This window comes from Erpetoichthys calabaricus, chromosome 10, assembly GCF_900747795.2.
Source record: "Erpetoichthys calabaricus chromosome 10, fErpCal1.3, whole genome shotgun sequence".
NCBI classification, from domain to species: Eukaryota; Metazoa; Chordata; class Cladistia; order Polypteriformes; family Polypteridae; genus Erpetoichthys; species Erpetoichthys calabaricus.
Window position 1 is genome coordinate 128150729 of NC_041403.2, and position 15335 is coordinate 128166063.

General features: G+C 36.5%; 1 protein-coding gene across 1 annotated transcript in view; it reads right to left on the bottom strand.

Annotated features, from left to right (window-relative positions):
• Positions 1-15335, bottom strand: part of LOC114658435 (brefeldin A-inhibited guanine nucleotide-exchange protein 2-like) — a 923594-nt gene that overhangs the window by 184231 nt on the left and 724028 nt on the right. Inside the window, exons 25-28 of the mRNA XM_051932465.1 lie at positions 4370-4521; positions 4072-4244; positions 3768-3928; positions 3420-3550 (exon numbers count right to left, since the gene is read on the bottom strand). Of these exons, the coding sequence (XP_051788425.1) occupies positions 3420-3550; positions 3768-3928; positions 4072-4244; positions 4370-4521 (617 nt within the window). The remainder of the gene's footprint in view (positions 1-3419; positions 3551-3767; positions 3929-4071; positions 4245-4369; positions 4522-15335) is intronic.

The window sequence follows — 15335 nt, forward strand, 5'->3', positions numbered from 1 at the left end:
TGGAGATAAACAAAGACCGGTGACTTATTTTTTCTAAAACAAAACTGGATCCAGTGGCCGCAGCATTTCCTCCGTGTCTTCGTGCTGTGGCTGCAACAACAGAAGCTGTATTAGCAAGCACGGATGTAGTTCTCATGAAATTTCTTCTGTCCTTTTCTTTTTTCTTGTGAGTTAATATTCTCTGTGACTGTAGCCTTTTTTCTGGGAATGCGGTTTTGCTGTGGTATCGTACCGTGTGGTTTCTCGATAGTTGGATTTGTCCTTGTTGTCGTAATTGGATCGCCACGGAAGTTTTTCTTCCTTGATTGTCGCTGACTCAGTTCGCCAACGAAGTCTCCTTGATCTGGAAACCGGCGCCGTTTAGCTGAGCAGGATTGTGTTAACACCAGCTAACATCATGAGAGGCTGTTTTATGTTTGTTTGTCCTGAAGAGTTGAACTTGCTTTTCTTCAGAGTCCATTCGTTTCTGTTTCCTTTGCTGCATTGTTTCCAAATATAGTGTAAATATAGAATAATACTGGGGTGAAGTGTGTTGAAAATGCTTTGGGTGATTTTGTATGTTATAGAGTGTATTAAAAGGGATCCCTATGAGTATCAGAATGTACTCTGTACTTTGTCAAATGCTACAATTGAAAAATGGAGCGCCCTCAACCAGTTACGCAGTGGTCCAAGGGGACCGCCTGCTGGAAGCAAATCAAATTTCATAAAGCTAAGTGCACAAAACAGCTGAACTCGTAGCACTCACTTAAGCATGTCAGCTGTCCGAAGGGAAGATCGTAACAATTTATACAGATTCCAGGTATGCTTTTGGAGTCTGCCATGATCATGGAACACTATGGAAACTAAGGGAATTTAAGACCAGTCCTGGAGAGCTCTAACTAAAAAACTGAAAAAGATAATTATCGATTTGTGTAATTGGTTTAGCGCAAATGAATTGTCTCCACTTTTGTTTAAGGCTTGTAAATATACAAAAGTATTTTTCCTTTTAAACCCTGATCAAGTTTGAAGGGAAAATGCTCTTTTAATAATATTACATGAGAAGGGAGACAAGTTTTTTGGCGATAAGCGGAATGTGTCTAATTGTGATATGAATGTGTGTGTCTAATTGTGATATGAATGGAAGTTGTGTATTTTAGGTACTATAAAGGAAGAGCATGGTGACGCAGTGGTCAGCACACTTGATACGAATAAAGGTTCAAGCACGTATGTTTTCCTTGTTAATAATAAGCATGAAGGAAAAGACGCGTTTAAATATATTGCATAGATAACCTTTAAGCACAAATTAAGACCAGTACTGGCAAACCCATCCAACATCAGAAATTGATCGAATCCCTTTAGAAGTTATAACCAAACCATGTGGAAACAAAAAAAGATGTAATTGAACAAAATGTATGTGTGTATAGAAAATAGGACAGAGTGATGAAACTTGTTTGTGTTTGGCGTGCGTGACAAAAAGCATGTATACTTTCTGGAAGTTTCTTTTGATGATGTGTGTGACAAGAAAATATACCTTTAGGGTAATGACTTTACAAAAACTGGAAAAGTACAATGAGTCAGGATGCTATTTTTTGCTTACATGGTCAACGATCAGGAGATTAGAAAGGTATAAAAGAACAAGGACATCTGCGCTCGAGGCAGATGAAGTGCGGTGTCTTAGGACTGTGTTTCTCTGTCATTTTACCCTTGCCTGGTATGTATTAATAAAAGGTTTTGACTAATTTTAATTTTCTTCTCTGTCTTCAGTCACAAAAAGTGTCCACAATAGCAACAGGCTCCTTGAGAGCAGCATTACTAGCTTGTTTCAAATCAGTGGTTTCATTCAGTACATACTGAACGTTAGCCTCAAGTTCATTCATTTGCTCTTTCATTGTAATCTCCTCCTCTCTTAAATGTTTAATTTCAGTCACCATTTCAGAATAACTCATGACCCTTTCAGTCTGTAATACGACTCGACATACAACAATTATAGTGAGAAAGGAAACATCACCAGAAGATGATTATGTGAGTTTAGAATGTTTTAAAGAAATTTAACAGGTCAGTGTTGAAAGAGAGAAAACAATCAGGCAGACAAAAAATGAGGGCAAAATGAAAAGTCAAAGGCAGAAATTAGTTCAATAAACTAAAATGAAACCTGATTCTAGGGCCTACAAATCTGAAAGCTAACTAATGAAAGAACTGGTTTCATTGAATGTCATTTAATTATTAAAGGAAAAATCTAGGACTTTTAAAGTTCATGTGTGTTAGTGAACAGTCAGCAATACATAGACTGAATTTCACTAATACAGTATGTTAGAATTTTAGAAAGAATTTGGTCAGAGTAGTATAAACTACATTTTTAAACTTAATTAAAAAAAAGATTAGTTATCTCATTTGAGGAGAGTGATTCAATTAGATTAATTGGGAATTCAAGGTTCAATGCATAGATAGGAGCAAAACTGGCTTAAACACAGAAAGCAAATTGCTATGGTTCATGAAACCTTTACCAAATTAAGTGATGCTGAAAGTAATGTTCCTCAGTGACCAGCATTGGGCCATTTTCCTTTATCATTTATATAAATCATCTAGATAAAATTAACTAACTGACCAGCTGTTGGAGAAAACACTAAAAACTAGGTCAAATCAGATACTCTTTTCTCAGAAGCTCAGTACAGATGGACCTGTATAGAATTCATTCATGAACAGATATAAAGAAGACTAATGCCAAAAAATGTTAAGTTTTACATATTAGAAATAATACTTTAGATATGATTACATAGTAGTAGGTCTGCCACTTGAAATGACTCTTTATGAGACGCTAGGAGCCATAGTGGATTCAGCACAGTCCACATCTAATGTACACAAGCAGTTAAAGGCTAAAAAGAAGTCGGCTTACATAGCATGCTGTTGTTGGTATATGGCAAGTGAGCTATTCTCGGGCTATACAATGCTAAAGATCATCATAGTTGTGGGTCTTTGAGAAAGTAACCCTGAACCTGAAAATTGCTCCAGGGGTGCTGTGCAATAGCTGACCCTACGCTTTGAGCCCCCAGAAGTCGCATGAAGATAATTTCCCCTCTGGGATTAATAAAGTACATCAAAATCAAAAATCTGGAATACTGCGCAGAGCTCAGTCTCAGTATTAAAGGTATAAAAATGTTACAGGAAGTCTAAATAAAAAATACTAGTATTATTATGCAATGTTGCCTGTAAGGAAAAGGAAAGATTGAGAGTGTTGAATCATTTAAATTTAGGCTAGTAGCTATTATGAGGTGAAAGGAAAGACTTTAAAACTGTTACTTTAAAATGACTTTAAATAAACCAAAAGGACAGAAATGGAACTTGTTTAAATACAAATTTGAAAAATATAAATTTCTTCTTCACACAGACCATCACTTGTATGCAGAATAAGTTAATCAGTCATGAAATAAAAAGCCTTATACCTAGTTCGAACATCCAGTTTGCAACGATTAATGATGCAAGACAGCTCAAAGAGAATAGGAAACCATCCACGAACCCATACTCGGTCTCCTGGGGCCACATTCATATCATCGCTAGTGTACTCCTTCAAAGACTGTTTGAAGAATTAGACAGAAGGTATTATGTTTGTTAGTTAGCATTCCAGAACTTTATAAAAAATATTTATTGTGTTTTCATTATGGTATACTATCTGTATATATATACCAGGAACTTGTTGCTTTAATGTGCTTTGAACAAGAAGCTTATTACATAGGAGAACAATGCTTCACAGTACAATCTAAGGAGTATACTTTTTTTTTTTTTTAACCAACCTGTGGTCTTTCTGACACATATTTAGCACAGTGTTTGATGAGTCGTATTGCTTCCATACTTGTATCAGGAAAACCAGCATTGCAAGCAAACTCTGACAGACATTTTACTGCATCCTGAAAGGAATCTATGGCAGCTGAAAAATGTTTCTGAAATATGCTCACTAAAAGGAAGACAAGTAGAGCTGGTTAATAAAAGCTTGTGCATCCTTTTATACAATACAAAACTGTAATACAATCCATATTTAAAGAGAGAAAAACAAACATACCAAACAGTTAAAAATTCAGAAAAAGAGGAGATATGTACCAACAATATGACCAGTAGTTTGAAAAGCCAATTTCACTATTGACTCATCATAATCTGAAGCTGCGTGATGAAACACTGAGAAAATGTTTTTCCAGCCAGAGCGGATATTGCCAGCCTGTGAATTCACCATTTGAGCTATGCAATGAATTACCATGTCACGGATAGTTGGAGACCTAAATTACAAGATAAATTACTTAGATTATTTACATGGAAATTCATTTTTAAATTACAAAAAAAAAATACTTATTTTATTCAGAAGTTCATTTCTAGTCAAAACATTGAGTGAAAGTATTCTCACCTGTTCTTTTTCAAGATATGTTCAAAAGGCCTCAGGAAATCCTTCTGGAAACGAAAGTTTGCAAGTTCTCCTTTCTCCAAAAATTTCATAGATAGCTGCCTCAGGGAGTCGACAGCAAATATTGCCACATCCTCATTTGGGTTACAGCCAACCTTGAATGCAATGCAGAACATTCAAAGTTACTTTCTGTATACGTTTTTCATTTTAAAACTGTTAAAATGTAGCTTGAATTGTTTGTATTAAACCCATGATGTGCACAGTGAATTGTACATGTCTCAATTTTATACTATACCTTTGACAATGCAATAGTACAACCCAATATTCAAATTTCCATATTGTTTAATATTTGGAAATCTTAAAATATAGGACACTTCCATTCACACTGTAAGAGAGAAATTGAAAGCATACTTAAAACTTTCACAAAAATAGCTATTATCACCTGTGATAATGTATTAGGGAAAAAGATTTTTAACAATACATTTGTTCTTTAATAAGATTAAAGACAACTGCACCGCCTGATTACCAAACCAGTGATATTTTCGTAACGAAAATGAGAACTAGAACTAAAAATATTGTTTTGCATTTTACAAGAAGGAGAACTGAAATTAAGGCAAACAGAGAAACTAAAACTAAATAAAAATAAAAATTTGTGATATGTGAATGAACTAAAACGAGAACAAAAATTGAGTAAAAACGAAAAAAACAGCAATAGCATTTTCGTTCAGTCCAGTTCAGCTGTGCATAGGGGTTGTTTATAGGTCACCCTGAGCATTCAGTTACGTTGCACTGTTTAATATGCGGTGATCTAGTAACTTGGGCTTACGATAGTCACGTGGGTTTAAGCTGCAAGCACTTGTGTTTGACGATGGCAAGTTTTGCACAGATGTTTGCGGGTAGAAAACAAGAAAGTAACGTGTGGAAATACTTTAATTACAGCACAGATGATAATAAAAATAAATGTAGCATGGGAGAAGAAGAAAAGAGTCTCGGAGTTTGAGTGCAGGGCAAGCTGGATCAGTACTTAGTGGAAGTCCAGCACTTCCTGGCACCATGACTGCATTTCATACAGGGACATGCAGTCTCATCCATCATCGTGAAAAGTATATATATAAAAAAAAAAAAAAAAAAACCAATAATGATAACGTAAAATAAATTTGCCCACCGGTCTATGCTATAAATTTGTTTTCTGTATGATTCCAATAATTCTGATAATTTTTATAGTCAAAAATCGCTGTATTTGCGCATTTCCTGATCAAATATAAAGGAGAAACACAGCTGCGGAAGCGACGAAATGAGACAAGACAAGCTTTAGACTGCACAGTCCCTTACTTACTGGGTTGATGCATGCAATTAGCAAATGCCTTTTGCTGTCTCTCTGTATGTCGCCAATATAATATTTGCACACACTTTTGTTATACACCCTAACTTTCTACAGTCTGGCTAATATCTGTAATGAATGTGTGTGACATATCTAGTCTTGCTGATCGGACATAAAACCGCAGTGAAAAGGCACAAGGTGAGGCAGACAGTACTTTGCCGCACTGAAGGGGGCACATGTGAGCCCAACAGGTGCTTGTTGCTGCTGTTCTTCTACGCAGAGGCTCTAGGCGCCAATAAGTTAGTGATATCAGAAAGTCAAGTGCACTGCAGCGGCCCGTTTATTTTTATTTTTTGTTCTGACTGACTGCAAAAATGGAAGATTAAGATTCTTTTAAAACTAAAGGAAAACAAGGAGGACTTTTACAAGAAAATGCCGGAGATTTTCATGGAGAAGGATAGGTGCATGGACGTCATTTACAAGTAAAGGTAAGACCATGAATGGTTTTCAATTTTATATAAAAAACAATTCAATATTTAAAAACTAAATTTTGATCTTAAATAAAATATTTTTTTGTTTTTCTTGTTATCCTTTGGTTGAACAGTCTGTATTAAAATTAATTAAAGTAACAGAATTAAGAGTTTTTAAAACAACTAAATATTTCAAAAATTTTTTTTTGAACACCACTCTATACTTTCATTTGTACTAAATGAGTATGAATTGTGAAATTGCAACAGCAAATTTAGAACACATGGCGGGCGCAGAGCAAATGCGATCTCTCCAGTATCTTGCGTCTGTATAAATGTAACATTCAGTCTTAGCCAAATATGTACCTAACTTATCTGTGTATAAAGAATGCTAATAAGATATGAAACAGTACGGGTAGAATTAAGTGTTAACATACAGTCTCCTGGCACCAGTGGCTGAGGACCTTGTCTGTGTACCTGCATTACAGGCGCTCATCGAGTGAATAGTTTCACAGTGTGGCTATCTGTGCAATGGACATTGTTTCAACATGACAAAATCTCTCGAAATGCGTGCTTGTTTAAAGCTCAACAACAACGTGCTTACACAGACTGGTTTCTTGGGTTGAAACATTTGATCTTGCTGACTATGCTCATTAGGCCACTTAATCTGTTTCATCATTGATAGTCAAGCTGTGTTTAATGACATTATGAACTGTGAGTGTATTTTGTTGACTGAAACATAACTTGCATTGAAATATGTGTAGGCCAGCATTTGTGGTTTTGCAACAGAAAAGTAAAAACTAAAATTGTATTAATATTATGTAAAAAAAAAGTCAGAACTAAACAAACAAAATAAAAACTAAAATTTTAAACACAGAACTAAATAAAAATTAAAATTGTTCACTCCACTGAAAACTAGAACAAAATAAAAATAAAAATTAATTTTATAAAACAAAAATCAAAACTAAAATTAATATCAGACCTGAAATATCACTGCAAGTGCTTTTAGCTCAGGGGTCGGCAAACTTTTGGTGGTCGATAATGAATCATACAGCAGGCTGTATATAAAATTTAGTTAAGAATGAACCAAGATAATCTAGCACAAGTGTTAGTCACAGACATTAACTTTAAAAAAAGTTGCTTCAAGATAAGGTTTAATTATAATTTTTTTAAATTTAAAAGACAGCAATTTCGCTATGACATGATTGCAAATATTAAGATGAAATTGCTTGTTTCTGCTCTAAGTGTTAATATTAACTAAGCATTTCGTCTTCACAACAATTCATTTACTGCAAAGATTTGTATCTGTTAGTTTGCTTCTACAGTTACTTTAAGTAATCTTCATTTTTGAAAAGACCAGCTCACAACTGTATATACTGCCAAGTAATGATGCCATGTACACAAAAAATACAAAGCTATTGGAACAAATCCTGAGTAATGTGCAGTTTGCACAAATCAAGCAAAGAAACTATGGTAAACTTATTTTTACGTTTAGTATTATAGTGGAGTTCAGTTATTTTCAGTTGCAAAAATTCTGAAACATTGTCAAAATTAACAGCTAAAGGAGATAAAAAGATTGCACAAATGTGAAACCGAGATTCTAATTCACAACAAAAGATGTTAAGATTTGTTAAGATTTTTCACTTCTATCTTAACACTGATTCTTGAAATTAGGAAAATGAACAGGTTTAGCTTCTTGCAGCTGACTCAGATTATTTTGATGTTTTGAAGCATAAAGAAACAGATGAAATAAGCTAACCTGGAAAGCTGTTAACTATCTTCCACTTATAACTCTTGTGATGAAGTGTCTAAAAAACACACAAATTGTCTCAAAGTGCAGTTGGCATGTTGCTGCCAGTAGGTGCATTTTTCTCCTTGTATCGATTGAAATTGTAGGATTTTTAATGATTAATAATCAATAAGACACCCACCCAGGAGAACATCATAATAATGTGGGATTTGAAAAACAATTTTTAGCTTGGCTAATTAATGACCAGTTTTAACTTCTGCAATACTGGTAATAAATCCAACAATTTGGAAAGGTTTCTACTTTATTTACCGTATCTTTCTCTGTTGTAAGAGGCAGGTCTTGTCTTTAGACTTATATCAAAGTAACTGAAGCACGCTCATTTTATGAAACAGAATACAAGATATTAACAAACACAAAGCTTACACAAATATGATACATGCATAGACTGGATATATTGACATATAACAAAGGACTTAGACATACTAGACAGACAAACATATAGGCTAGCTGTTCACTGGTATTTATAGTTCTACTTTATCTTGGCACAGATAAATAGTTATATGATACCAAATCTTTATAGATGATGTCTGATGTTGTATGGAATTGTTGCTTTGTTGTTGCTCCGGGTTCAAATGTAAGATTCTTTATGCCTTGGAATTCACTCTTTCACTTTGCTGCATGATCCTTTGTCAATGCTCTGCTGCTGTTTCCTCACCTTGCCTTCTGCTATCTTTTGCCACTTCACAAGGAAAAGGCATTAACACTAGAATTACCAGAGTCTACGAAAAAACTCGTAGATCCGGCCCACCTTAAAACCGTTCTCACCTCTCTTTTGTCTTCTAAATGTGCCGATTAAGACGAGCCAGCAAGCAGCCGGCTATTCCATCCCCCACCGTCGCAGAATGTTCACTAAGTTTTCCCAGCTCATGCCTTGTTTGATTATCTGGGAGTGACTGAACTGCTAGAGTTTTAGAGTGGAAATAATAGATCATTATTTGGAACACACACATTTCATGTGTGTTCCGTTTCTACAGTAATCTGTGTAAACACATTTTTAAAACAGAAACATTTTTCATATTTTAGTAGTAAATGACAAAATGTAGGCATAAACTATATAATATATGAAGCCTGAAGTCCAAAGATCAAGTAAACACTTTCACAAAAGGTTAAAGAAAAAACAGCAGTTTCCGTAGAGTGGTGGTAAGATTTGCTGACTTGTAATCAAACGTCCCCGGTGTAATCAAGAGTCCCCGGTTCGATCACGACTTCCTCCTATATTTGCTGTTTTCAGTAATGAGCTGCTCTTATTGTTAATATTATACAATACACACATACACTTGGTTTGCGTCTGTAACACACGGTGTACATTTATAGGACTTGTAAAAGTTTCCGTTATTTTTCACTTTTATTCTCTCTAAATCATGATCACGATACATACTAAGTCGCGGACAGTTGACACAGACTACTCAGCCAATCAGTGCACAGCAGGCCTGTTGCGCCTTAGAGACCCGAGTTCGATTCCCCGCTGGAAAGAAAGTATTATTTTTTTTTTCTTTTTAACCATATAAAGTGGTATGCACTGTCAGTCAGTCAGATCATTGTATTTTCATGTGGGATGCTCCTTTTAAAATATTATTTTTAACAATTGAGACTGCAATTAACATGAACAAGTGTCTTTATAACTGTTATTATATAATATATATATAAAAACAGCTAAGGGGATAGATAGCTATAGCGCGTCTTTATTTGATCCAAATAAATAACATGCGAGCTGATTTATTTACTTATCTTCCTACAGCATAAAGTCACAAGTGAACTGTTGAGCTTCCTCTGTTTGATCGTCAAGGGCATGCTCACAAATTACACGTGTAATGCCACGAAAAATACCTGCTGACACTTTAGTACGCGAGCAATGGTACGAGAATGCAGTTAGACTTTTTTTGGGCACATACACCATGCTAGTGTTTAGATCTGGACGGTGTAGTGTTGGCGAGCTGTGTAAGCTGTGCTGTTTCTTTGAAGGACAGGTGATTGGCAGGATGACGCCGGACTTTTGCCTTTACGCCTGGTGCAGCTGTGTTGTTCTTTTATGTGAGTTGACATTTCTTGTGGGGAGGGCTTCTGTTTTCTCCGATCTGAGTTCACCTCTGTTATAGCGTGTCTTTATTTGAAAACAGCAGTGTCAGATCGGGGCGAGCGTGAACGCTAACTTTGACAAGCACTATAAATTTACAGTGGTTGTTATAGGCGTAAATCAAATGTATGTTTCTATTGTATAATATTAACAATAACAGCAGCTCTCTACTCAAAACGGTAAACTTGAGAAGCTGCTAGCATCGAACCCAGAAGCTCTTGATTGGGAGTCAGCAGTTGTGTGTGGGAACTGTTAACATTTGAATCTGATGATTGTATATAAAACCGTGTCAGAACTTGTGCGCGAACGAGACTGGGAAAAATGTGGACGTAGATGTGACTGGTGTGAAGCCTGAAGTCCAAATATCAAATAAACACTTTCACAAGTACAAGTATAACAGAACAAGTGCGCTTTTATTCAAGAATGTAACTGAAGAAAAAAGAAAGAAGGTTGCGGTAAGTGGTTGATGCAACAGCTTGCGTGGTGCAATGCTAAGAACTGCTGACTCCCAATCAAGAGCTTCTGGGTAAAGAAGTAAAACTAGTAAAACTAAAAAAAAAAGACGCTAATTTTGACAAGTACTATACATTTACAGCGGCTGTTACAGTCGCAAATCAAATGTATGCTTTTACTGTATAATATTAACAATAAGAACAGCTTACTACTCAAAACGTTTATTTTGGCAGACGTTAAGACTCGAACCCAGAACCTTATGAGTTGGAGTCGGCAGCTCTAACCAGTATACTACCCAAGAAGGCAAGACAGCAAGCAGCACTAACCTGTTTTTTTTTTTCTTCGGTTATAGCCTTAGAAAAAAGCGCATTTGTTCTGTTATACTTTTATCTTTTGTGAAGGTGTATAAAGATATTTGGAATTCAGGCTTCACACATTATATACTTCATGCCTACATTTCTGTTTTAACGATGTGTTTACCGTGCATAGATCGTTGTAGTCATGGAACACACATGAAATGCAAGTGTTCCAAATAATGATATAGTATTTATAAAAGGTGTCATTTTGCATGACTTCTCACTCTATACAACTCTAAGCAACTGACACACAGGTAAGCAGACTTGAGCTGAGAAAACTGTGTGCCGGTGGGGGGATGTGATAGTGGGCTGCTTGCTGTTTGCTGCTTATCAACACATTTAAAGGACAAAAGACGCTGATGGAGAAGTGTGAAGCATTTTAAGGTGGGACGGATCTATGAGTTTTTTCGTAGGCTTGGTAATTCTAGTGTTAATCACTCTGACTCAAGAGTTTACATGCTGAAGTTCCCTTCTTGAAGTAATGGCTTCTCAGCCTTTTCAGACTACTGGCACACAGCTTTGGCATGACGGATGGGTCACAGCTTCAGATTCACAAAGAGAAGACAGTTTCACCTTTTCAGCTCCTCATGGACAAGGTGGCTCATAACTTATGTTTCAGATATTAGATTTTAGAAGGTCACTTAATATATTTCCTGACAGAATTCCAGAGAGGGTGCCCCGAGAGAATATTCAGGGAGTTCAGTGAGTGTCCAATGAATATCTCACAGAGATTCTTCTTCTACTTACTTTAAGAGATTGGGTGCATGGGGTATTAAAGGAAGGTTGAATTATCTCCTGATTAAAGACACTTTCAGTTACAAAATTGGTATCTTGTAATAGGTGAGTTCTTCTCTCCATCTTAGTTGACATCCCTCGAATTACAGGTCTTTGTCCTCTCCTGAGTCTATTTCATGCCTTTTGGCTCAAGAGGACTATAGGGGGCCCCCTGGAGAGTTGCCAGATAACAATGATTTATACCTTTGTTACCATACTCAACTCCTGGCAGATTTTTGTACAAGCTGGAGTTCCGCCACTTAGTTTGAAATGCAAGTGGGAAAAGGCTGGGCTGGATTCCAGTTAAATCTTCCTTCTTAATAGACCTAGTGTACCACAAAAGCCTAGCAGAATGGGCAATGTCCACTTTGCCCTACAAAGTATAGGAATATTCAGTTTTGGTTAATCCGTTATCAAAAAACTGTTCTGTCTAACTTCCTTTTTCAAATTTGTAAACGCTGCAGTTTATTCTGATTTGTGGTAAGACCCGGAGTTGCACCCAAGCTTCCTACTTCAAGGATGCCACTGCCAAGACAAATTCAAGCAAGCTGCTAAACTTTGCATGCTTACAGCACTGCAGACTGTGACTATTCATATGGTAAAAGATTGGTTTATTCAATTGTTTGGGCCAGTCATGCTCATGTTTGCTTACCCCTGACTTAGATAACAGAAAGGTCAGGTTTACCGCTTACCCCTGACTTAGATAACAGTAAGGTCAGGTTTACCCTCAGAGCAGTCTGAGTTTAACACAGTAGGCTTTGTACATCACGGGAATAAATATGACTATATTTTCAACATGGATTTAAGAGCACGACATCAGGATACTACAGCAGTTCAGTTCATCTTCAATGTTCCTCACTATTAATGCAAATTAGTTGGTCATTCCACTGAAGCAGGCATTCGCTCTAAATATCAAAGAAATATTATCTGGTCTATACTACTCTATAACTATTTTTTTCTTTGTGGTATTGGTAAACATTAAATACCATTTACAAATTTAAAATCAGTCTTCACAATGTAACATATAAAAAACTCAATACCTTATGACTGACAGATGATATTAGGTGACAAGAACATGGGTAATGGTAGTATTGCAGTAATAAAACAATGTAATTTAAGTTTTTGATGTAAATTCAAAGATAAGGAAAAGCATTTTGCTGGAAACACCCTATTTAATGCTTCCTGTGAAGCAGTAATATAATGTATCCCTTTGATGTAAAGGAACTGTCTATTAGAACAATCAACACTAAACATGTGTCAATGTTTATTCAAAGAGTCTCTATCACAACTTTAAGAATGTGGCAGCAATAGAATTGTAATTGTTTGATGTACAAATGTAGATGACATTTGCTTGTCCAGAAACAAGTGGATTTCAGATAGGTATTTTGAGTTAGACTTTGACAGTGTTCTGATGGCTCCCAAAGTGCTTTGCAAATAAATCTTGGTCGAAGAAGGGAGTCAATCTTTTTTCTTTTTTTTTGTTGAAAGAATCTGAAAGATCCCTAATTAACTATGGACTCTAGGTGTGCATGACTTGTCAAAATTCTAAATTAATAATGCAAAAAAAACTATGTGGTATCCAAAATATATTTATCGCCATATGTACCCTTAATATACTGTGGAAGGAAGGTGCAAAATAATGAGTTTCTGTGTCTGCTTTTGCATGCCATTTTGATTAATGTATTTGCAGAATGAGAGTTCACATACTTGCCATTAAATTCATACAATGTGAGGATGTTGTACTTGTGCTTGTTCAGGATTTTCATACATAGGATAACAAGTCATGACCGAGGACTGGAGGTTTATTGAGTCTGGAAAACCTAAGTGTTGATACTCTGCTGTTTGAAAATGATGTTGTCCTTTTGGCTTCATCAGACCGTTATCTCTGATGCAATGTAACAGCTCATAGTAGAGTGAGGTACGGCTTGGCTAAGAATCAGCGTCTCATATTCTAAAGTTATTGTTCTCTCCTGGAAAATAGTTGCTTGTTCTCTTCAAATGTGGCATAAACTGCTACTCCCAAGTGCAGTAGTTCAAGTACTGCAGGTCTTGTTCATGAGCATGGGAAAAGATGATCATTTTGGAAAGCCCTTTGGAAAAACTTACTTGTCACTTGCACTTGTTCTGTTACTTGTACTCACAACTAGCATCAAGTAGGGTAGAAATCAAAACTGAAGTCTGTAAGTAAGTAACTGTCATCATAATAACGAATAGTTAAAAGTAACAGTGATTCCTTAGTTAAGGCATCTGAACAGTAATTGGATAAGGAGCACCATATAGCACTTGTATTGTTAAGTGTTAACACTCTGAAGCCACTGACTTCTAAACAGATGAAGAAAGGAGCTTTGTGGTACACAGACAGGTGTCTAGCAATGAAGCATTGGTAAGGTAAAAGCGGCAGCAGAAACAGACCAAGGAAATAAGTAAATAACTAGCTTCCCATATTTAATAAGTGAATTTTCTAAGTATGAAGGAGTACAGTGTAAAACGTTTTATTGGATAGAACAGTTCTTAATGGTCAGGGAAGCAGAGCCAACAAGAGGGTGACAGCACGAGGGTTCATTAATAAGAAGGAGTTCAAATGTCAAAAACAGTGAGCTCCAAAGCACAGAAGTAATAAGAGAAGCACAAGTTATGAAAGCATAAAGGGAAAAGTAAAGTTAACTTCAAAGAAAGACAAATGTAGAGGGAATATTACATTATTATTATTATGTATTACAGAAGCTTAAAGGGCCAGAAGGAGAAAAATAAATGTACCCTAAGTTCTTGTCTATAAGCCGGACTCATGTATTAGCCGGAGACCAAAAATCATACGAATTTTTAAAATAAAATCGTATCATAGATAAGCCGGACTCATGGATAAGCCGAACGTACTATAACCTATAACTAATAGAAGGGAGGGAGGTCAGTGGTCTCACTCGCGCCCATTTAATTTCTTTAAGGGGGGAGAGAGTGTGAGATATTGCCGTCTCTCTCACTCCCCGCATGGCGCGGTTGGAGCGGCCGGAGCGCGTTCTTTCTGCTCTGGGCGTTGCCGAGTCAACACGAGCGCGTAGCGGTCATTTAAATTGTGATTTTATATGTAAGCATATTTAAATATATATCGCGGATTTCTGCGGACAATGGGTCTTTTAATTTCTGGTACATGCTTCCTCAGTTGGTTTGCCCAGTTGATTTCATACAAGGGACGCTATTGGCAGATGGCTGAGAAGCTACCCGGCTTACTGTTCTCTCTCTCTTGCGCTGACTATCTGTGATCCTGACGTATGGGGATTGAGCAGGGGGGCTGTTTGCACACCTAGACGATACGGACGCTCGTCTAAAAATGCTGAAAGATTATCTTCACGTTGCTATCTTTTGTAAAGCTGATTCCTGAAAAGACATGCTGCACAGTGCTTCGCATACTTAAAAGCTCGAAGGGCACGTATTGATTTTTGACTGAAAAACAAACTCTCCCTCTCTCTCTCTTTGTCTGCTCCTGACGGAGGGGGTGTGAGCTGCCGCCTTCAACAGCTTTGTGCCGCGGTGCTTCGCATACTTAAAAGCCAAACAGACATATTGATTTGTTTGCTTCACTCCTTTGAAGAGGAAGATATGTTTGCATTCTTTTAATTGTGAGACGGAACTGTCATCTCTGTCTTGTCATGGAGCACAGTTTAAACTTTTGAAAAAGAGACAAATGTTTGTTTGCAGTGTTTGAATAACGTTCCTGTC